Genomic DNA, 23,538 nt, shown 5'->3' on the forward strand with positions numbered 1-23,538 from the left:
TAAAAACGTTTTTTTCGTACATTTTATGATTTATTTAAGTCTAAATTTATTAAAAACATTATCCACGATAAATTTGAGCCATCGCTTGTCGATGCGTGCTGCGTTCAATAGAGCTACAAGTGCCACGAGTGAGTAAAATCTATCGTAACTTCATTAACCGTTTTAGCTACTAGCATTTTATCACGCCCATTGGAATGTGGACAACTCCAACAGCGGCGCTATGGCATTGTCACACGATGGTAAGAAAAGGAGTGCTTCTAGAGAATTATGTGCCGGATTTGATTGATACTAAACACTCTTCATTTGCTCTATCAACTGCCATCTCATGCCAACTGGCCTAATGCAAGATATGATCACATCTTCGAATTTGTGCTTTCCTCGGTGAACTGCATGAGATCAACGCTTCGGTAACAGTCGCGATTTGCGCTTCCTTTCACTCGCACTCCGTGATGTCTCGCAAGGACCCCCAAAATTGTGTTCGCAGCGTGCACGCCGTCGGGGAGCGGTCGGAATGCTGAGGCTAGTTTTGTGGACTGGTTTGCAGCCAGCCACTGTTGACCAGATGTTTCTTCACGATGCTTTCCGCCAGCGAGTTCAAGCTGTGCTCCAGGGCAGATCGGCTGAGAAGAACCGTTTTGAGGCTGAGATATTTGGTGACTGGCATATTGAGAGAGCTGCACAGCTGTATTTCGTTACTCGTCAGCAGCTGACCCCCTGGCTGCTGCGCTGGATCTGCCACTAAGCTTCCGACGGCACCGATTACGTTCGGCAGACGGTGCTGGTGTTTCGCGCCGCTCGGATGCGGAGTGCAGGGGTTCGCTGATTCTCGTAAGCTATCCGAGCAGCTTCTGTTGCTGTATGAGTCGTCGCAGCAAACCCGGTCGTCGGTGAGGTGCGTGGGCCTTTGGCCGATGGAACTTGAGCTTCGGGCGTCGTTTTCGCTTCTTCTTACAGTCGGTGCCGTCGTTGGACTCACCAACGCTGTTGCCGGCTGGCCCGTTTGGCCCATTGCGTTGTTGCTGTTGCCCGGCACCGAGGGCGCCTCTTTGGCGGTCTCTCCACAGGCGCCTTTGTTTCGGTTGTCCTGTCAAAATTTGTCTTATACACCCGGTGATCGACTGACCGTTGGGACCAATTATACATGCAAGCTATTTCGTAAATGCCGCAAACGAACGGATAACGGGCAACCGGACGGCCACACAAAAGCGGGCCCAGTGCGGGAAAAAGAACAAGTAGAACAGAGAAAGAAAAGATACCCGGTTAACGAACGAACCATCCTATCACAGGGCCAAAGCAAACATATTCACAAAAATAGCTTCCATGTATAATCGGAAACCGTGCGATATGCTGCGGTAGAATTGAAAATCGAGCTCCTCAAAATACCCAACAAAGTTTCGCTGACAGTCTCTCGCTATCGATTTTCAACCTTCGCATGGAACATATCTGTGTGCATAAAACTACCACGATACTTACGGTACGACCGTGTCCGTATGGTCCAGTGTTCCGATACTGTGCCGCGGCAACGTGTTGCTCGAAATGTACACACTCGTCCACCCGCTGGATGCCGTTCCAACGATACCGGTTCAGCTCGGAAAGTCGAATGCGCAAAGCACGTTCCCGTTCCAGCGACGATATAAGTCTTTCGAACTCTAGTGAGGTGTAAAACTGTGAGTAGGTACGCAACCGTTCGCGAAACTCGCGCTGGTCACGTGTCTGTCTTGCCCTCTTCATATTTCCTCGGAAGAAATTGGCCACAAGCTGATAGTCCCGCACCACACGCTTTCTTCGGGCGCGTTCTCTTAGCCGCCGCGTATAGATATCAACTTGCGCTAGTTTCAGCAGCATATCGACGTCCTCGTCGTCCGGTTGCAGTGAAAGCGTAGAAACTAGTTGCTCGGCCGTCGGATCGTACTCTGGTTCGAAATCATCACGATTCGGCATGTAACCGAGGGCGGACGCCTCTTCCGCAGTGCAGTCCATCGGCGGTAGCTTCTGTATCAACAGCTGACTCAACGGCCCCGTATCGTCCGATGTAGTGTCCGTCAGGAAAGGACGCTGGTCGACCGCCAACTGCCACGTATGGCGGCCGATGGTGCCGTTGAGAAACTTTGATACATACTCTTCCTTAGCTTCCTCCGGTGTGCGGGTTTCGATGTGCTTGCTGATGTCCTCCCAGTTGCCGAACCCATATTGTTCGATGGCATCGAGCAAATGCAGCTCCTCGCGGGCTGACCATCCGCCCTTGCCGCGAAAGATCGACAGTATCCCAGAGTCCATGAACTGATAGGAGTGATCATTACGATGTGGACCGATTTCGGCTCCGGCAGCAAAGCACTGCAAACAAACCGACAACAAATCCGTAAACAAACGGTCACCGGCTCAAGATTACTGAGCAACTGAGCAACTGAGCAACAGTCATTCAAGAAGATTCACGATTATCTGACGTCAGCATGAACAATCTGAGAAAAAGCCATTTTTCCATGGCAAACTTCTTACCGCTAAACACAGCTCAAAGTCCGTGCAAACGACGCAGTGCACACGGATACCCGAAATATCCTCCTGGCAGTTTGTACATGTGTATTTGGCGAACAGTTCTGTGGACATTAAAGGCGTAAAAACTTGTTATTGCTGTGAAATTTTATCAGCAGCTCCCCAAACGCGTCAAACAAACTTACCCGCCATCTTGGAACTGACGCAGCGAATGAATGCGCGGCTGGTCAGAATTATGGGATTGAGAGAATTATGGGATAGTGGATTATGGCAAAATCGTTGCGGCTAGAGATGGCACAACAAAACCGACTCGAGAGAAAGCAAGTTTAAAAAATATATAATTTAAATTTCTTAGCATTTATTCGAAAAGAAACATTCGATACACTTTCTTCGATATTTCGACAGGACAACAAAATAGAAAAATTGATCGAAACTTTATTTCTCATGAAGACATATTTTCCGTTTTTTTTTCTATTCAAATCCTGATTAGAATTAATTTTAGAGTTACAATTAGAGAAATTATAAAGGATGATGGAGATTATGTAAAAAGAAGACCGGAAACGATTAACATTTCAACTCGGACATTTTCCAACTCGTTGACAATGAATAAACGAAGGCCAAGGCCAGGGCCAGGAAAAATATGTTAATTATTTTGCCAAGTTCCTTTATTTTAATTACATACTAATCGTTTCCCTTTTTACATTCATTGAACAGTTTACCAGGCTCGTCTCGTGATATTTTTATTTACAATAATACTTTTTTGATTTTCGCTAGATTGCTGCCTTTACTTGTGGCCATCGTCTTTAAAATTAACATGTTAAAATTAACTGTACAAAGCTTCTTTCATGTTTACCTAAGAGATGCGTTATTTGGTAGATCCTAAACAGTTAGAATGTAAAATTTAAATATGCTTCCCAAACACCACGTTACTTCACAATGTCTCCTTTACAACTACATCTCCGTACAAACATATTTACACTGAAGTAACTTCGTTTCGTGGTTTTTTCGTTTCGTTGGAAGCAAATGTCGACAGAACATATTGTACCCTAAATGGCCTCAATCACGGTACTGGCACTACATGATATTTTTTGGATGTGCTGCTAGAGAAGTTCTCACGTTATTGACTAGTTTACCCTCCTTTACTTTGCACACGGTTTTCGTTGCTCTACCATTAATCAAATAAAATAAATACAGTCTTGTTCGATGCTTACGGCTATAGCATACATTAGAATTCGCTGAATTCGTTAAAACACATTCACTCGATCAAAGACACAAGAGTGCGAACCAATCTATAACGAACCGCTTTCAGACACCCGTGTTTAATAGGTACTATCGTTGTTGTAGCTTCTATTGAATCGATACATGTGAACTCGCTCGTGTTCCAACCCGAACTGATCCTCGCCGTCCACATCCTCCTCTTCCTCACTGTCGTCGCTGGATGGTGGCGTTTCGAGTTGGGGCAGTCCAAGATCCAGGTATTCCTCGTTGGAAGTGACGCTCATCAGTCGATCCAAGTATTGTACGATTTCACTGAATGTGGGTCTTTCTTCCGGCCGGTAATGCCAACACTCGCGCATGAATAAGTGTCTGCAATTTAACGAAAACCAAACTTCAATCAGATGGAACCCTTTTCGATGGTCTGCGAAAACTTACATTTCCACGGAACATAACGGAGGCTTTTCCATTCGTTTGCCCTTCTTTAAATGCTCCAGCAGATTATCCCAGGTTGGTATTGACGGGTACGGATTTCCTCCTAGCGTCATGATTTCCCAGAGCAGCACTCCAAAAGACCACCTAAAAATAACACGCAAGATATGACCGTCAAGGGTAAGTCGTTTGCTCAGCCACAAAAAGAATTCCTCAACACATACACGTCACTTTGCGAGTCGTAGAATTTTTCTTCCAACGATTCGGGTGCCATCCAACGTATCGGAAGTTTGCCAGTCGTTGTCTTTCGATAATACTCCTGATCGTGAATGTCCCTGGCCAGACCGAAATCGGCAATTTTCATGACATAGTTGTCACTCACTAAAATGTTTCGCGCTGCCAAATCTCGATGGATGCACTGTGTAGGACAAATACGAAACATAAAACCGAAACCCCATGATTATTTGCCGTCGGCTCGTTTGTAAACCACTTTACTTACCCTCCGCGATGCTAAGTGCTCCATACCGCGGGCTATTTGGTACGCAAATGAGATCAGCTCCTTCTGGGTGAGTATTTTCTTCTCTTTCTCGCCGGTCGCTTCGTAGTTCGAGTCGAAACGGTGGCTTCGCAAGAAGTTCTTCAGATTGCCGTGAGGTGCGTACTCAACGATCACGTAGAGTGGGCCATCCTTACAACAGCAGCCGAGCAGGTTGATAATGTTTACATGTTTGCCGATCATTTTCATAACTTCCATTTCGCAAACCAAATCCTTTACATCCGCGTCCGTGTGACCCTCTGTGGAATGTTCAACAAAACGTTTCATCAGTACAGGCAACAAACAATAATACTGAAGCTTGAATCACTTCCGCTTCGCGTAGCGTATTAACTTACCCTTTAGCATTTTTACTGCTACGACCGTGGAGGGCTGCCCTTTTACCAGACCATTAGCTTCAGCCATTACCACCTTGCCGAACATGCCCTCGCCAAGACTTTTACCCAGTTGCAGCTTGTTCCGCGGGAACTCCCAGTTAAGGTCGATCGGGAATTCGTATTCAGAAATCATCGTTGGATCGCAGTTGCCACTTTGCACCAATGTCGATCGCTTTTTCTCAATTCGTACTATCGGCATTTGCTGTAATCGAATGGAGGGTCATTATCATTACCTCTAGCAATGATTTGGATGTTATCGTAGCTTACCAATGCTTCGGACATTCCCGGAATGCTGCTTTCAACGGATGCCTGCTTCAGCACGATCACCTTCTTCGTCCACTGGTTAACATGCTCCATGGCGCGATGTTTCATCTTTTCGCGCTTCAGTTTCTTGCAGACCACGATCACAACCACCGCGAGCACCATGAAGCAGCCACACAAGACAAAAGTCATAACGGTGATCAGTGTCGAGTGCGTTCGCACCGGATGGGCTGTAGGCGTGTCATCCGGAGGTAGCTCGTCTAGCACCCGAAGATAGGCACTTTCCCAGGACGCGCCCAGGCTGTTCGCAGCCACGCACGTGTACCAACCCTCATCCGCATGGGTAATATTTTCCAGTGTCAAAACTTCGGGATTATCAGGATCGCGCTGTAGATTGAACGGAGTGATTCGCACGTTTGCGTAAGTTAGTTGGTCCATTTATTAAATTGTGCGATTTGCAGGTTGCACTTACGAGTAAAATTGTTACGATGTTAGGATGATAGACTTAAACTAGCATTAGTAACAGTTTTGATGCGTTTAGTTGATCAGTGACATTACCAAGTTTCATGCAGTTATTTTACACACTTTCTTCTTTACAAAGTTCAACCTTCACCTTAATCGTTTTCGTGATATCAACACAATCGACGGCACAGATACCGTGGTACTTAACCCACTGGACGTGCATGGTAAGATCGCTGAGAACCTTGCACTCCATCGTCAAATTACCACCCAAAGCCACCGTAGCGTTCGTCAGTGATTTCGTTATGATTGGTTTGTGATTGACACGATCTGCAAAAGATAAGTAACATGTTTATGCAAAGAGAATAACCATCCACCAGAGCCCCCTTCACCACACTCATTATGTTGCAAAAATATGTATTTAAAAAAACCCAAAACATTGTTATTTCCCCACCAACAACCTACACCACTAAGTAGTTATGGAGTTTAAGAACGAAACCTTAATCGCCCGTCACCAGAAGGGTTACTAATCCAGTAAGTAGGAGAACGATCAACAATTGAGGAGCGGCTCGAAGCGACTCTTGTGATTACCTCCAGCTTTGTGGCGTTCGCTGGTATCGTAACGTTTTCGGGATCAACTACGAGAAACTTATGCCACTCGATGTGCGGCTCCAGATCCGATAAGATCGGGCAGCGGAAGGTAGCGTTCGCACTGACAAGAGCAGTTACGTTTCTGGGTCGCTCGGTAAAATGAGGTCGCGCCGGAAATCGATCTGTTATCGTGAACGACGTTCCGGAAGCGAGAAATAGAGGGCAAATACAAGACTAGCTTCACTTTTTCGTAGACATTTCTTTTACATCGAATGTGAAACTCCATAGAGTTCGCCATAAATCGGTGTTCGATAACGTCAGTGTAAAAACCGGTCGAACGCTGAAGCGGACAACTTACCGTTGACTTCTAGTTTGGTGGTGAAATTAGTGCAATCAACGCGGTTACACACGTGGCACGTGTAGAAACCGGAGTCCTGTGGCACCAGATCCTCCAGTACGATCGCCCAGTTGACCTTCTTCGCTTGACCCATCGTTCGCTCGATCTCTCGACCGTCTTTGGTCCAGGTTATGTTGGGCTTCGGGTACCCATCGGCGGGACAGCGCAGCCGCACCATGTTTCCCGACGGTTTCGGCACCAACTTGGACATGTGTTCCTTTTTCGTAAAAAATGGCGCCCGATCCAGTGGAGGTGTGCTCGAACCGTTCGAACCAGCTCCCATACTGTCCGTCGGCTCGCCACCCGGCCCATTACCGTCCCCGGCAGTAGTGCCCTCTTCGTCGTCCTCCTCCTCGTCCTCGTCATCGTCCACGTCGTCTAGATCTTCTGGCGCCGGTTGAGCCTGTCGCGTGTTTGCCGTGCTGGCAAAGAACCGCTCAATCGTCCGTGCCATTTCCGGGTCGCCAGCCGTTCGCCGATCTCCTGTGCTGAGCTGTGAGTGGCTTTCCATATTGTTGTGCTGGATGTACGTTGGGTCCGGATCGCCGTTCTCCGTCACTTCGAGCTCCGTGGTCGAGTTGACGCAGCCATGAATGTTGCAAACATTGCAAACGTATGTGCCGGCATCACTTGCCGTCAGCTGCCTGATTACGATCGTCGACCGGTACGAGTTGTCTCGATATTCTTCCCCATTTTTGAACCACCGGATGTACGGTTTGGGCTGACCGACGGCATCACACCTCAAGCGGTACGCTTCGCCGACCTCGCGGACGTCCTGCTGAAGGTTGCGCTGTTCCCCGAGTCCACCGAGCAGTTTCGGTGGCCCTTCCTTAAGCTCGTTATCCACGATGTCCGTTTGGTCCAGTGGGTCGCTCGGTGCCATCACTTGCAGGCTCTTGCGTTCCAGATTTGCAACGCCGGCCTGCCCATCGCTCTGGTACTGATCCGTTTCCTGACTGAACACAGACAGCGTCAAGTTGGACCACTCGTTAAACACCGATCCGCACGAATAGTAACCTGCGTCCGTCTTGCGAACCGGCTCGAATCGTAGGCTGCAAAGAAAGACGATTGAAAACGGAATGATCAGCATGATTCGATGAACAGAGATTAGTGTCCGCGCGGGTTTTTAAAAATAAAACACCAAAACCCGGGACCCAACACGTGTTTCGCAGTTGTTAAGTACTGTGTGCTCCCTCGTAAAGAAACCATGTTACGTACAGGAACCGTCGGCAGTCTTGGCTTTTTGTCCCCCGCCGTCTGTCGCTGACACATCACTAGCGCCAGTTGTAATTGAGATCCCACCGGGGAGTCGTCATGGAAGTGTACAATAAAACTAGACGTGTACAGCTATAAATCCGTCAAACACTAAAACCAATCACTTCCCGTTCTCCCCTCCAGCCCTGACACAAAACTTTCCTAATCCCGAGTTCGAACGTAGGGCAACCCACGTCCGTCAACTGGGCCGGGGCCCTTTTTCTGACGGTGTCATAAATCGCAACTCTAATATCACCTCCTGAGTGGTGCTACCCTGACGGTAGTTAATTGAATAGGCGATCGATTGACTAACGGTGATGAACTCGGAACGCTAGCCGGCCAGCCGGCTCGTGATCGCCACTTTCCTAGGCCGAGCATCCTTGGCCGAGCTTCGTTTCGCGGTTGTCAATCGTCGCTGCGTACGACACCACTTCTGACGCGGCACGTGGCCAGTCGATCGATGTGCCCGAAATGAGTTCGACCCGCGCAGCTCCGGAGAATTTTCGGAGCTTTGTTTATTTTTTCAACAAACTAATAAAGATTTGTCGATCGTAAGAGTTTCCACGCCGTTCGCCAGGCACACAAGGTAGAGAACCGAGGTTTTTCGGGTGCGAGGGCGCGGGAAGGGAAAATCATTTTACACGCTTTCCCGCGCCTTCCCTCATGGGCACGTGTCCCGTCCCGCCACCGTTTGGGACCGCAGGCTTGGTTTTAATTGAATTTTCGGGATTCGATCTCTTTCACCCGGGGCGATGCATAATGGCGATAATCGAGTTGTCGAAGGCGGCCAGGGCAACCGGGCACGTCCTAGGCAGGACGGCACCCTGACGGCAGATGTTGCTGGGGATTGTTGTCGATCGTCTGTTCGAGAGAGAGAGCTCACCCGGAGATCGCCTAATGCACAATGCACTGGACGGTGGCAATAACACTGTACAATTTAGAGGCAGTTGTGTGGGGAATACACACGCACGCACTGCTGCATATTCACGCACGTATTTGTAAACATTGTGTCACGGGAAAGGAAAGTGCGAGAAGGGGCAAAATAAAAACACGAAGACCGTGGATCATAATTTTCCCCCTTCGTTTCGTATTTTTAGACGGCTCCGCCGCCGCCGGTGCATCTTTCGTGTTTCCGTCGCTCAAGGACGATGATCGTCGGTCCGGATTCCGGTCCGACCGTGCACCGATCATGTACGTGGTACACGCCCGTTCCCCGGAACCCCAGGTTGTGTTGTTCCGCAGAACACGAACCAAAATTGCCAAGCTCTGGTGCGGTGCGTTCAACAATGTCGAGAATCGGCGCAGCAGAAACGAGCGTCGGGGAGTAAACGGAGAAGCACTGCACTGTATGCACATGCAACGGTTGCAACGGTTTGCTGCCAAGCGGAAGACCGCTGGTAATTGCTCTTAATGGATTACAAATTGACGGGTTGCAGCAATCTGCACCAGCGTCGCCCATCGATTACGGACTGCGCGATGGATCGCAGCCCCAATGACACGCCGGGTGAAGAAGTGGAAGTCCTGGTCGGCCCTGTCAAATCATCAGCAATGCATCAGGAGCCGTTGGTCGGCGGTCATTGTGCGGTGCGAAGTGCGACCTATCGAAGACCCACAACTCCGAAATGTATACACATTAAACCTTAATGCAGTACAGTCTGGCTGGCTGGGAATGTACTTTCCTGTGTTCACAGGGCCACGACGGGACCCACTACGATCACCTTCTTTCCCCCACACTACCTGGCCGGACGGTCCGGGGTCTTCTGGGCGATGCCAAAATTTCAAAATCTCCACGTGTTTATTTAAAGTTTTTCAATGAATTTAAAACACACACCATTTGCATGTGCGTAGCCCCTCTAGTTCTAGACACGGTCCCAGCGTCCCCAGCTTGGACGATCGCCTCGGCTCTAAACATTGTTGGACGAGCAAGATTTTCTCAGCCCCGGGCGCGGGAAAAAGGTAAACAATTTCAGGAGCGATTCGATTCAATCACTGCCATCTGGTAATTTTTCTCCGTTCTTCACCGGCCATGAGATTAACCCAGCCGAGAAGCGTTTCGGCGAGCCAACGATGGAAAAGCTTACTCCGGAAAAATGTTTACTCGGCTTCGGCTTAGTGTTTCCTTCCCGCCAGCGCTTACGGCCGGCAGTGCGGGGACGAGCATTTTCACGACACCGGAGCGCCAGTGGCCCCCAGGAGCTGACCAGGACCGGCAATGCACGGTTTTTGGGTGAGTACTGACGCATCGATAAATATGGTCCGGACGGACGAACCGGGGGCGTTGGGAAAATGACTGCAATTTGTTTCGGACGCCGCGTAGTGACAGGAAGCGTGTAGCTCGTGGCGCAATACTTACGACTTCGAGCGTTTGTGGTCGACGGGGATTAGCTTGCCGTTCCGGTACCAGATGGGGCTGTCGAAGTTGCACTTGATGATCAGCTTCGTGTACAGTGGCACCGTTTCCTTAATGAGTTTTTTGTTGCCTGCAACGAAAGACGGAATACCAGACGGTTATTGTTTGTAACGTCACTGCGCTCCTCAAGCGGTGTTGGAAGTCGGACGGAATCTGTCGACCTAAGAAACCGGATACGGCCTCCGGTTTCGGTGGACAACCCCCTAAACTGCGTTCTGAAACTACCAGCGTCGCGCCAAATCCGATTCGGAGGCGTGCTTAGCACCACACTAGCCTTCAGCACATGTTTCCGCTTCTCTGGGATTTCTAAAACCCTTTCTGGCACCGCCACGGGGTAACCTACGCCCGAAATTCGCCACCGGAACGAGCCAGCTGAACCGACCGTCTTCGGATGCCACTGCTTTGCTTCGACCAAAACCAACCAGATGTGAACCAGAACTTCGGCCCCGGGAATAGGCTCCCGGGGTCTAGGGCGGTGTGTGTTCACCGTGACCCGAGAGTGGGACAAATTCGGGGTTGGCGCATAAAATCTGGCTCCAGATTTTTATTAAGTGCGCCAAAACTGTGACCAGAAACTTCGGCTGAAAGAATGACGTGCTTTGGCAGCAGACAATGTGCGCTGGTGCTATTAAAATATCTTTAGCAGCACTAAACCCGAAGCAAGCTGCGATATCGAAGCAGTATTTAGAATACCGTGTGCGCCGTGACACTTTTTACGATTGACACCCAGCCGAAAACTGACAGCCCCGGGCGGCTGGGATTCCTTCTTGGACTCGGACGTGTGATTCGCCGTCGTTCCGTCGACGTGCTGTCTAAACTTCATTATTGCCCTCACAATGCGCGCGCCCTTCTGGGGGCAGCATTCGAGATAAATTATGCTTCGAGCATAATAACTCTACACCGCCCCCCGCGCCATTTCCCATCGTGTGACATCGGTTCACGAGCCGGCTCTGACCGAGTGTTTGATATAAATTTTGATGAGTTTACGCGCGCTTTCATTTTAATTAAAACATGGAATCCGTTTCTCTGCCACTGCACCGCACTGCAGAGCTCCCGATGATGATGACGCTTCGAACGGTCGCGGCGCAGCAGCCGGTGGCCACGAGAGAGTTGCGGGTTTAATTAGTGACATGTGCATCGAAACATTCGGTTTCGCCTACAACGCACCACGCACGTGCGCGCGCGCGGGACGATCGGGACGATGAGCAACAGCTTCCTGACGGTTAGCTGTCAACGCTTCTGTCGCCTGGCGAAGGTGACTAACGGCGGACTCAGCCTTCCACGGGACACGGGCTCCTTCCAGCTGCTTGGGGTGTTTCAAATTTCACCAGTGCCAATTCAGGGCCTCGTCGTCTTCGTCCAATTATAGCAAAAATAAATTTGAAATATAATGCTCCGCCTCATGGCTAGGAGTGGGCTTGCCGGTTCGCCTGAAGCCAAAAATCGGCTTCATACTTAGCGGGGATATCGGAAACGCACTACTGCAGCTCGTCCCGATAGTGCCAATCGAAAGTATGCTGCTTCGGTGCCCTTAACACAAAAATAAGTCGCACCGGCTCAACGTCCAAATTAACCGGCGATACCGATGGTGACGGTAAAGGGACACAGCGGCCAACAGCGTAGTGCCGGGTCGCCATCAAAGTGATGACCTTCGCGGGAATCGAAGGCACACAGGCCAACCGAAGCCGAACTCTTGAACCACTCGAAAAGATGAAAAATTAATTATAGCCAGACGTTCTGGCAGGCAAACGAACGAACTGCAGCCACGACGACGACGACCAGACGAATTAGAACGATCAAGTATCGTCGGGCATGTCCTCCACGCAGCCACGGTAAAAACACGTGCATCGGCGGGGCGAGATCGGAGGTTCGGTTGCATTAGACGTCCGACGAATGGTGGCCGCCTCGTAGGCACTCATATGCTCGGAATTGCTGCTAGCAAAACAGTGTTCTAAAGTGTTCCTCCGACCCACAGGCAAAGTGCACCGCCAGTGCAACAGTGTGGCGGTCGGCGGCGTCGCTTGCTGCTGCTGCTACGATGCGTTCCACATGTCGTCCACATGTTTGCCGATCGATAGTTCGCCGATATCAGGACGCCGCGCCGCGACTCCAGACGCGTGTCGCGGTCGCACGAACGGGTTGTCGGCTTCTCGGCACCGTTATCGGTTTAGATTTCCAGCATCCTTGGCCCTGCGTGACTGCGACTCCGGAGCGTCTTCATTGTAGCGTTTAATTAATGATCCTCTGCTCTGGCCGCTGGCCTAGAGGTTGCTGCACCTGTGCTATTTTCGTGCTGCGTGCTGGTCCGTTGCCACGCCCGAGAACGCACTGCTGCTGCGCACCGAAACGCATCTGCGATCTGCATCTGCGCTTATTTTAGCCGTCGCGAATCCACTTTCATTCATAAGTTTCTCTCCACTCTGCAACGCTGGGCTTGGGCCTGGTCCTTGGCTTGGGTTGACACTGAGAAGGCACTTCGTGTTGGCTGATCGAACCATAAGAAGGCGTACGGGGCTGAATGAACGCCCAGGACTTGGGACTTCGGTCGTCGGGCGTTTTCGGGCAGGCGGAAATGGGCCTCAATTACTATCATCTTCATTCGCCATCTTCAGCGGTGAGCGTAGCGCGGGGACCCGCTGCACATTTCAGGGATTCTCCCCCCAAAATCACGCTGCCAGTCATCCGCAGAATGATGTTCGCAGGCCGCGCAAGGCCGGATGAGCTTGGTTGAGCATATCTTCACGGCAAAACTCGTGGTTGACTCTCGGTAAGAATTAAGTAATTTATGGCGTGCTGCTAAATTTGTCCACGGATCGCTCTGGATTGCGCTGGTCTCTGTTCTTTGCTTGGGGAACGTAAAGTCAATTATGCTCACCGGGGCTCTGGCAGGTCTTGGAAGCTTGTGGTCTTAGGTCCAGCGCACGATGGTGCCGCAGAAAGGTGCTCGACCGATTCGTTGGTTACTTCGTTCGATATGGTTTGTTTGGACTGAAACCTATCGCGCACATCAAAGTCCCAGCCCAGCTTCTTGAATCTGAGTCGACCAGGGAAACTCCGATCCCCGGTAGGTTCACGATCGTTTCTTTCGCATTCGCATTCTTTCTACCGTCTGACGTCAATGGTGGGAATTGCGCTAAGCAAAACCGCCGAATGGATGACTGTTGTGCGGTGCGCCGGGTTGTCTGGTTTTCCGACACATTCCGACCCAGGCAAACTCTGAAACTCTGAATTGACTGTTCAATTAGCCTTATGTTAACCTTTGCTAGCTACGCGACGATTCCCGGCACGGTGCAGCAATTGGAGTGCTACATGAATGTGTCCACAGCCCATCGATTAGCGCACTTTGATTGTGGACTCTATGCTGTCAGTAACACTCCCAGTTAGTTCCAAGCTTTTCGATTCAACCCTGGCTCGACTATCGTTGACCTACCTGTACCGTTCGATGGTTCATTTCCTCCATCAACGCGGGACTGATCAACATCTTCCAAGAATCGGTGCGGCTATTTTCAGCACCTTTCCATAGTGCTAGGTAAATAAACATTCCAATGTTAGGAGGTAGGCAATCGAAATTCACGGGCCCGATCCGTAAACAAGCAGAGCGGTGGCCAGAGCACTTCCGAGATCGAGTTGCGTTGCCAGTTGCCGTAGCTAACGATCGGCCTTTTCCGGTGGTGATGGGTCGCAATTTAGCAGCCGTTGGTAGTCAACCAGCACTATCGCCACCGTGTACACTATTGCCGGTACTTGCAGGTGTGCAACTCTAATGTTCCTTGCCGCTGTACATATACGGCGTAGGTCATTGTTATGCTACCAGCGTGGCCCTGCTTACGGGCAGGCGAGCTCCATCTTGGGTAGCCTGGGTATTTTGCGTGCGGTGCGTGGAATGCTTCCCGGACCCGGGTCTCCCTTAACGGTCGATCTCTCCAATTTGCCGGCTTCCTGTCTCTGGGCCACACCTTGCGCGGGCCCCCTCAAACACAAGGACAAGTGTTCCCCCGTAGCCCGTTCTGGGCTTTCTCTATTTCTTGGTTCACCTCTAGCTAGTTGGTGACACAATTATGTCACTTTCTCGCCGATCGTGTGACATTTAATCAGCGACCAGATTCACCCTGGACCATGTTTCCCCACGTTTCGTCGATGGGATGGCGACTTTTACTGGGACACGACGCGTTCGCTGCACGACGACAGCACGCTGACAGACAGCAGGACACCACGCTAGACACAGCTCCGTGCAGCCTCCGCTGCTGCTGCTGCTGCTGTTCGGCTATGGTAAACCGTTTGCGGTCACCGGCCTGGAGTAACATTTTTGGCTCACCCGACTACGGCCCAGTATGGCCAAATGGCCCCAGGACGGTACCAGACGATGGGAAGACTTCGAGGCATGCCGAGATTTATATACACCGAAACCGTGAGATGGATCGAGCGCGCGCGAAACGATGGATAATTATCTGACGACAAACATATCATTTGGTTAATTATTTTAAGTGATCTAAAGGCCACTTTTGGTGCCAAAGGCTACGGCACCGGCGTGTTAGACGTGCACGCACGATGAAAGTAAAATACCACATGGACGCGTTTCGCTCACGAAAACCACAATCACAGCGGTTTCTTGTGGACGAACATAAGTTCCAAAAATGAAGGTTTTTTTTTTCATGTTCTTAGATTTAATCATCAACCGCGTTTTTTCGGGGGTGGGGTCGGCACACAAAGACTTGCTAAGCAAACGTGCGGTAATTTATTGCCTGTAGCACGACTCTTGTTTTGCGGCAGTAACCGTTAAATGGTTTAAAACGCCTTCCGGGCGCGCAAATCGGGGGGCGGTGGGTTGAATAAATTCTGGCCACGTACTCCTATGACGTCCATTTCATCCGAACCACCACCACCACCACTTGAAATGGAATGCAATCCCGACTATCTAGATCCGGCGAACAATGGCTTGCGTCGCGCTCCATACAGCGACGTAGGAACGATACCCGGGCGGAGGAACGGGATCATCCGAATCTGGTTCGTGCCTTGGTAACCTTGATCATTCGGAATCGACTTTAACCTGATTTCTAGACGGCATCGGTGGTTGGCGATTTCAACGCAAACCGGGCGCAGCGCTCCGAGCGCTGCTTTAAGTTCAGGTTCAGGTCCAGGTCTAACCGTACCGAACTACGCATCAACTACCGAACGATCCGAACGTGTTCGTGTAGTAACTGGGATTTTGAATTTCCGTGGAAAACGTATATTCGATCTTAGATTTTTTTTGTGGCGTGATGTCTCTCAATGGATGCCGAAAAGTTCGGTCATTTTGAATGTTCAGTTAATTTTTGACAGCTTCGCATTAACTTTGCTAAGGAGCTGTTGGACTCTGTCCGCGACGACCCAAATTTGCTCCAGAGGGTCATAACGAACCTTGGGTTTATGGTTATGACTTGGAAACCAAAGCTCAATCATCCTAATGGAAGGGGTGTGGTGCATCATGAGTTCTTGCCACAGCGTGGAACAGTCTAAGGAATATTACCTGCAAGTTATGCGCAATTTGCGCGAAGCAATTCGACAGAAACGCTCGGATTTGAGAAAAACAAAACTTGACCAAAAACAACCCACGAATGATGCCGCAGCCACCGTATTCTCCAGATCTTGTTCCCGAAGCTGAAGGGAGACATGAAAGAACAACGCTACGATTGAACAGATAAAGACGGCATCGAAAGAGGATCTGAACAAGATCATAAAAAATGATTTTTTGAAGTGCGTCGAGGATTAAAAGTGTATAATATCTGATGGGGATCTCTTTGAAGGGGACAGAATAGATAGTCATGAATAAATATAAACACACTTTTTTTTAAACACAAAATTCCTGATGGTTTTTTAACACACCACGTACATTTATTGCCACCCCAGTGCCGCCCGTAACTGACGATGACGGCATCTGCTTTGCATGCGCTCACCTGCGCGCCCGTCGTTGCCCCAAAAATCAATCGACCACCACTTAAAATTCACACCTTCCCGTGCCGGTGCTGAGAGTATCCAGGTTACCCGGGGCCTGTTGTCTGGACCGCGTCTCCCGCCAATCCGGCAAGCATTCCAACGCAGGCCGAGGAATGTACGAGAACGAGCGCAGATCCTGGCGCTGAATCACCGCCAATTTGACATTCAACCACCTCGCCGGAGGCCTGTCGGACGAGATCCGCTGCGGCGATCCGATGAGATCGCAAGCGATCGCATCGCACAAAAGTGATGCGCTCGTATAAACAAATCATAAAGCCAACGATGTAAACATCGAGTTAACAAACGCAATTAAAAGCGGCAAAGCAGCGACTGAGAGCTGCCGGAGAGCCTGCGGTGCGCGGCTGGGTGTATCAGGAAGAGTACGCTGCATGCTGCATAGGAAGCCAAATGAACCGTCCCGGGTCCGTTGTAGTGCGCGGGGCAGGGAATTGGAAAAACGCATGCAAACGAACTGTAACTTCTGCAACGATCGGCGGACTGTGGCAGGAAGGCTGCCTTCAATTAATCGCCAATACTAGGCCGGGAGCTGGGCCGATGGGTTGATGATGCCGGGCTAGTTCTAAGCGTGTGCGGATCTGCTTAGTTGGTGGCCTACCAGGCGGCCAACTCGCCCATTTCCCCGGGGCGGAAGCGAGCGAAAGGAAATGGTTCCGGCAGCGCTCGGGAGGACCAATAAAGGGCTGCCAATAGCATATGCAGCATGCAGCATAACTAGACGAACCGGGCGATTCGCGAAACCATAATCACACGGCTGGGTGGTCCCGCCCAGGGCTAAGTACCATTAAGTGGCGCGAGTTAAAACAGATCCCTGCCTTCGCGTGACGTCAAGGGTCAAGGAACTGGCCCCACTCCCCCCGGTGGCTAGGCGATCCGAAGAGAGCCGGAAGAACCGCTTCGATCGTACGTTCGACGTGATGTTGACGTGCCCGTGACTTCGGTTCTTTTGCGATGACAATTTGTGCGCGATTTTTTAGCTTCACTTGTTTTTCAAACTTCCCTTTTCGCTATCGGCGGCCCATCGGCGGCAGCCAGCGACAGAGAGGGAGAGCAAGAGGCGGAACAGTAATTTATAGCTTCAATTATGCGCCAGACGCGCCATGCCATGCGCTCGTGATGGCGTCTCCTCCTGGCACACGGCTTTGCTCCGTAGACACACACGGCGTAGACGCTTCTGCGTAGAGTGCAAGAGCACGTCTTCTTGAAGGAAAAAATGCGCGCAAACAGACCGAGGCCAGAAAACACAATTCGGCGTAACACAATCTGGCCGCGTCGGCCTGGAGATGCCCCGGTAGCACTCAACGCACCGCACCGGCAGACACTGAAAATCGGCAACAAAATATCATTTTTCACATCTTGAGCAAACCAACAAAAAACAGGCAGACGACCATAATGAGAAACATTGTCGCGCGCGCGCATGCTGAACTGGTCCTGGTCCTGGGGGGCGGCGCGCGTTTTTACTCAAACCGCCAAACAGCGCTCCGGAGAGCATCGGCCGGCATCGGGTGTATTGAACTTGTCGCCAAACATTGTTTTTTTTCGGGATTGGGGAGGGACAACATTATGGACACCGCTCCGATAAGGGTCCATTGGCTAAATCACGGTGGCCGGTCACTGAGCCCAGCATAATCTCGTGACAGCTCGTGTGACACGCCGATGGGTCACGACGGCGAGGGTTCGCGAGCAGCGGGTTCGCCTTGACGCGGGGGTCACGCTGCGGGCGGGACTCGTCAGTTAGCTGCCCCGAAGCGCAATATAACCTCGAAACGACTTTTCGGATGAAGCCGTGAAGTGTGAAGCAATGGGATGAGTGCGCCGAGAACGGTCTGACCGCAAATGGCCCCACCGCCGTGAGGCCGTGAGGAAAATTGAAATAAAACATCAAGCCCGACCGACCGACCGGCCGTCGGTCTGCTTTACGTCAGGCTATTAAAACGGATTTGGAAGCGGTCAGCTTACGTGTTTTTCTTTCCCCCCCATTTTGGTACCGCTTTTCAGTACCGCGCGGAAAACCGATCCCGCATACGCAATTGACAGGAGTCGCCGGAGCTGCTTTGCGCGCTGACAGAAGCAATGGAATCGTGCAAATTGACCGGTTGAACTCACGGCGGCTCCTAAAAATAATGTCCATCCGGGAAGACTGAAAGTATCGGTCCGGACGTTTCATAAGTGGATGAAACCAGCTTCAGGTGACGCTCCGAAAGTGTTATCCTAATTGAGCACAAAACGTTATCCTAATTGAGCATACAGCCAACCGAAGACCATTGAAGAACTGAAATCTAGCATCACAGCGGAAACTGCTGCTATTGCGTTGTCTTTTACCGAATTGTTGTCAAATACAATAAAAAATGCCCACCAAAGGACCGCATTTTGTGTATCTAAAGGAGGCGGTCATTTGATCGATATTGTATTTTGGGTTAGTTTGTTATAAACGGCATTTTATACCCTAAATTAATCTTGTTCTTTTGTCGACTTACAAATAGCGGAGTTATTAAATAGTTGGATTGTGACACTCTGTAGATAATGAATTAGATATTGTTTTCCAACATCTGATGGCTGAACGGCTTAGTTGACTGAGTCGTAGTGTCTAATTAACACGGACACGGAATGCTACGGAATCGTTTCCCCTTTCGGGACCTTTTGACGCCGCAACACAAAGCGGGAAATTTGCCTACTTCACCTACTGTCGCCATGCGCCATGGCTTTCCTTCATCATTAGGGTGGGCGGAAAAACTCTTGCCTTGTGGCTGTGTAAACAACAATGGCCCCGATAGAGGAAACGGCCACAACAACCCCCGGGGTCGGACGATCAACAGGCAACAACGGAGAAGCCATCATCAAGCCGTGCGCGCCAAGCAACATAAACATTCACTTCCTGCGCCGTGCTCTAAAGTCTAAACTCCTGGTGGCCGGCCTCGGAACCTTATGCAACCGCCGTTCGGGGCAGGCGAATTGCGCCCGCGTTTTATGGCCATTTTCCATTAAACAAACTCGGGGGAAGGCGCAAAATTTCCCGAAAAACTACGATCGCTTATGGTCAACTTGTTGCTAACTTCTTATCCAGCCGCCGTTCGATCTGCCGGCGCGTCCGTCTTGACGTTTGAAGGGCGTTTAGCATGACGGGGCCAGCGGGAAAATGGAATATCGAATTTCCCACCGCGCCGAGTAGCAAGTTTTCCTAAGAAAACATTGCGATCCTCATCGCGTTGAGTGCTCTCGTGAATTTCCCCGAACCGAAAGTGATGGAGTGTGACACGTCTTGGTGACCACAGCACCGTTTCCGCCGGGGGCCGTTTCGGTGACGGAAGTGAATCGTCCGGTGCGCTTCCAATCGAACCGAACCGATTTTGAGGTTTGGCATGTCAGAGCGCGCCGCTAAACGGAAGAATAATTACGGAAATTTTGTGTGCAAGGCACAAGGTGTCAAATGAGCGCTCCACCAACTAATGAGCCATGTTGGTCTCCGGGAATGGCGCCGAAAATGTCAACGGAGCTGTTTTTTTCTGTCGGCCACCCATCCGTTGCAGAACTCTAGTATGGTGACTGTCATTAATCAAGAGCTCCCGGTAGACCCAGGACGACTTACCCAAATTGATCCGTATCGTGTCGGGGTCGGACGATGACAGCTTGTACGCGGAGACCTGCGCGACGCGCCAGCTCGCCAACAGAGCCAATGCGCACACCGCGACCATCGTTAGGTTGGAGGCCATGTCTTCACGATCCGATCCGCCGAATGTGCCTTGCTGTCGCTCTCTTACAGAGTAGTCTGTTTCCGGTGCTGTTACTGGGTCTGCTGCGTCGACGTATCTGCTTCCGGACGGCACCTTCTCAACGCTTATCGATTGCACTGCACTTTGTCACACATTCATCGACCTTGACCCTGGCGAACTGCATGGCCACGCTCTGGTCTGGAGTTGGCCCGTAGGGATTGGGGTCTGTCGGGGAAGAAATAACAAATAAAGTTATTAACTTTCCGTCACACACACTGCAGCCAAATCAACCCATTCCCATGCTGTCCGCGCGGTAGGTTCCCGCGAAAGCATTCCTTGGGCCCGGTCGGACGACCTCCAACGGCGCAGCGCGGCGGGTTCTCGTTATCTGCGTCCCGAGAAGGCGCGGTTTATTACTAGCACATCCGCTGGCAGTTTTATAGCGAACCACGGTGCCCATGGACCTCTGTTGGACCTCTCGAGGCCACCCGAGCAGACAGCAGACAAAGGATACAGACTGGCTGCGACGCGCTGTGGGAAACCTTTCAGCCCGCGTTCGGCCAGTAATCACACACATGTGTGTACGATCCATCCAAACAACGGGCCGCGATCCTTGCGGCATCACATCTAAACCCTCCAGGACCCGCGGTCTGCCCGGTGGCGGGTGTAATCTGAACGCGCGCGCGGCTCAGAAAACTGATATGGTATGGGTTATGCTGCGCCAAGGGCACGCTAGGCGTGCCGGCGACCCAGCCGATTGGGTTTGATCGTTGCTGAAACTTTATGAACTGTAACGATAAACCTTCGAGGCCTCCAAATCTCTCTAAATCCGTACCGCGCGGCGCGGCACGGCGCTTGTTGTTTAACGGTCTTGCCGGTTCTTTATTGGGTTACCAGCAGGGCCAGCACGGTAAAGGATTGACTGGCAGTTTAGGTTTAGGATCCGGTCGGAGCTCCGGTCGGGGTTCGGTTCTACGTCTAAACTCGATCGAGATAGGGGCGAGTTTCTGTGTCGGGAGTTTTTTTTTTGATACACCCAGTTCTCGAAACACGTGTCCCAGCACAGCGCATATACAAGATTCGTTCTGTTTGTAAATATTAGTATTACAATGGTCTCCCAACGGTCATAATTATGGTGCAATGCAGTGCAGGTGCTGAACAATGCTAAACGATAATCGGGTTTCAAATATTTAGTCTTGAGGAATCTGAGAGTTAGTGCGCCATGCCAATCGTATCGTTAATTCCACCTACTGAACCCCGCTCACTTTTGGACCAATTGAAGAACTGCGGATTTTAGCAACGACACATACTATCGACATATGGCCATCGGCTTGTCCGCAGACGGCGCATCCCGGAGTGCCCCGTGGTGCTGAAGAACCCGGCCTCGAGAGGATGCACTCCGAATAATGACCGTAGCCAAAGAATTTCCCATCCCAGAGTCCGAGGCAGCACTCGGGGCAGTAAAACATGCAAAGTAGGGCACCAGGATGACGTCGGTTGGAAAACCGACTACCAGCCGCCGCACCCGGGCCTACGCCAGAGCCCCGGCCCTAATTATCGTCCTCCGGGCGACGCAACGTAATGCGTATTCTACGTCTCCTCGGCACTCGACACAACCCCGGTCTCCGGGTTTTCGTCGGTGGCCTTCTGCGTTTTGATTTCGGGGCTTTCCAGCCGCCAGCCGGGGTCCCAGAAATGGAAATGAAAAATTACCCGAAAATGAATGGTGCCCATGTGTTTGGGATGGTGATCCTTTTTTTTTTTGAAGAGGACAGTAATTGTGGCAAACGACAACAACGCGCACGCCATCCGCTCGGGAAACGGGAGGGCTAACCAAACAGAAACGGCGACGAAAACTGAGAGACCAGAGAGAGGGAGAGAGCAGAGAACGACGTTGACGTTGTTGTCTCCAAAAAGGCCAGAGACACTATGGGCTTTCGAAGAGGATACTTCAGCGGGATTGTTGTCCATCCAAATATGAGCGTCGGATGCGCCGCACCAAAGATGTGCGCAGAAGTAAAAGTGCATCAGGATCCAAAACTGGACCGTTTGCTGAAGAAAGTCGATTGTTCCGTTGCACATCGCATTGGCGAATGCAATGCCGGCGGACGGCGGAGAGTATTTCTGGTAACCCAAATAGCACATCGTAAATTATTCATCACCGCAACTGCAGCGTCAGCCCCGACAAGGGATCCTCGAAACAGACTCCCGGCACAAAAAGGCGAGCGTATTAAAAGTAATATGCGCAGCCCGCGATACCGAACCGAACAGAGGTCTTGTAAGGACAGAACAACCTACTAAATGTCACCCCACAGGGGAAGTTAACTGTGAAACACAACGGGTTCGGGTATTTTATCGTTCCGGCGCAGTTCAGGGGCAGTCCGGCTTCGAGCGTCTCTGAGAACCCCTTTCGCGGTTTCGTCATATCATCACGCGCCGGCCGCTAAAAAGTGGATAAAATTTGGCCGTTTCGGCACAGGGGGACATTAACGTCCACCGACCACGGCCTCCCGCACTTCACCGATGGATTTTACTGGCATGACGCCTGAACCTTGACAAACGTGGTCTTTGTGTTTAATGGCTCTGGTGCCTCTCCGGAATGGAGCACAACTTGCGACACTCGGACCCTTTTTGCGCCCCTTCCTGGTGTTTCGCCTGGTACGTCTCCAGTTTGCATCTATATAGGGTGGTCTATGTAGTGTTTTGATTCCGTAGATCGTTTGTGACGCCGTCTTGTTTCGTCCAAGTTTCCAACTTCAATTTAGCCGAAAAACCAATCAACCAATATTTCTCGGTAGCGTACGTCATCGAAGGTTAGGGGCCTCCGTCTTCATTTTCGAAAAAAGCTGGGTCGATGATGGACCGCCAGACCAAAATACGCACCAAACAGTTACTTGTTTTGGGTGCATTGGCTTCTCTTGCACGATATATGGGTTTCCAGAGCCCTAAATACGACGTTTCTACTTAAATATTAGTATAACCACCGAGGTGGGAATAAGCTTTTCAAATTTCGTACAGTTTGACTAGAAAACCCCAATTTCCAGTTTCCCCAACTAGCTCTTCATTTCATTTTTCACACAAAATTTGATAAAGATTTTTTGTCATCCATTTTTTTGAAGAGACAAAAATCGAAGATGAGCCAAAACACGTCCAAGCAAAACAGCTGTCCAAAATTGACTGATTACTCAAAATGGCCGAACTTTTCACCATAAGTCACTGACATGTGTAGCAAACTAACGGCACAAAAAAAATCGAGAATCGAACATACGTAGCCCGCGTAAATACAAAATTATCAGAACTCTTTGAACACACCTCGTTTAGCGTCCCAATTCGCAAATGTCGCAGTTTTTACTAAATGTATATAATTTCCAGAATGAAGTTTGCGGTTTTAAAAGTCA

At 50.5% G+C, this 23,538-nt stretch overlaps 2 protein-coding genes across 3 annotated transcripts; both read right to left on the minus strand.

Annotated features, from left to right (window-relative positions):
• Positions 1-35: 35 nt before the first annotated feature.
• LOC128271588 (transcriptional adapter 2B) lies at positions 36-2,604 on the minus strand. Of its 2 annotated transcripts, none has more exons than XM_053009174.1 (3): positions 2,497-2,604; positions 1,474-2,334; positions 36-1,084 (listed from the first exon to the last, which is right to left on the minus strand). In XM_053009174.1, the coding sequence occupies exons 1-3, from the start codon at positions 2,602-2,604 to the stop codon at positions 521-523; spliced, it is 1,533 nt and encodes a 510-aa protein (XP_052865134.1). In that variant the 3' UTR covers positions 36-520. The 2 variants fall into 2 exon arrangements, with proteins under 2 accessions (XP_052865134.1, XP_052865135.1); XM_053009175.1 differs by having other exon boundaries at positions 705-1,148.
• A 581-nt stretch (positions 2,605-3,185) lies between these two features.
• Positions 3,186-20,182, minus strand: LOC128274146 (fibroblast growth factor receptor homolog 1-like). Its single transcript, XM_053012252.1, has 10 exons — positions 20,017-20,182; positions 10,383-10,509; positions 6,737-7,827; positions 6,379-6,560; positions 5,335-5,715; positions 5,029-5,269; positions 4,637-4,932; positions 4,362-4,555; positions 4,144-4,284; positions 3,186-4,077 (listed from the first exon to the last, which is right to left on the minus strand). Exons 1-10 carry the CDS (start codon positions 20,138-20,140, stop codon positions 3,810-3,812), a joined length of 3,045 nt encoding a protein of 1,014 aa, XP_052868212.1. The 5' UTR covers positions 20,141-20,182; the 3' UTR covers positions 3,186-3,809.
• Positions 20,183-23,538: the final 3,356 nt, after the last annotated feature.

The sequence above is a fragment of the Anopheles cruzii genome, chromosome 3 (genome assembly GCF_943734635.1).
Source record: "Anopheles cruzii chromosome 3, idAnoCruzAS_RS32_06, whole genome shotgun sequence".
NCBI lineage: Eukaryota > Metazoa > Arthropoda > Insecta > Diptera > Culicidae > Anopheles > Anopheles cruzii.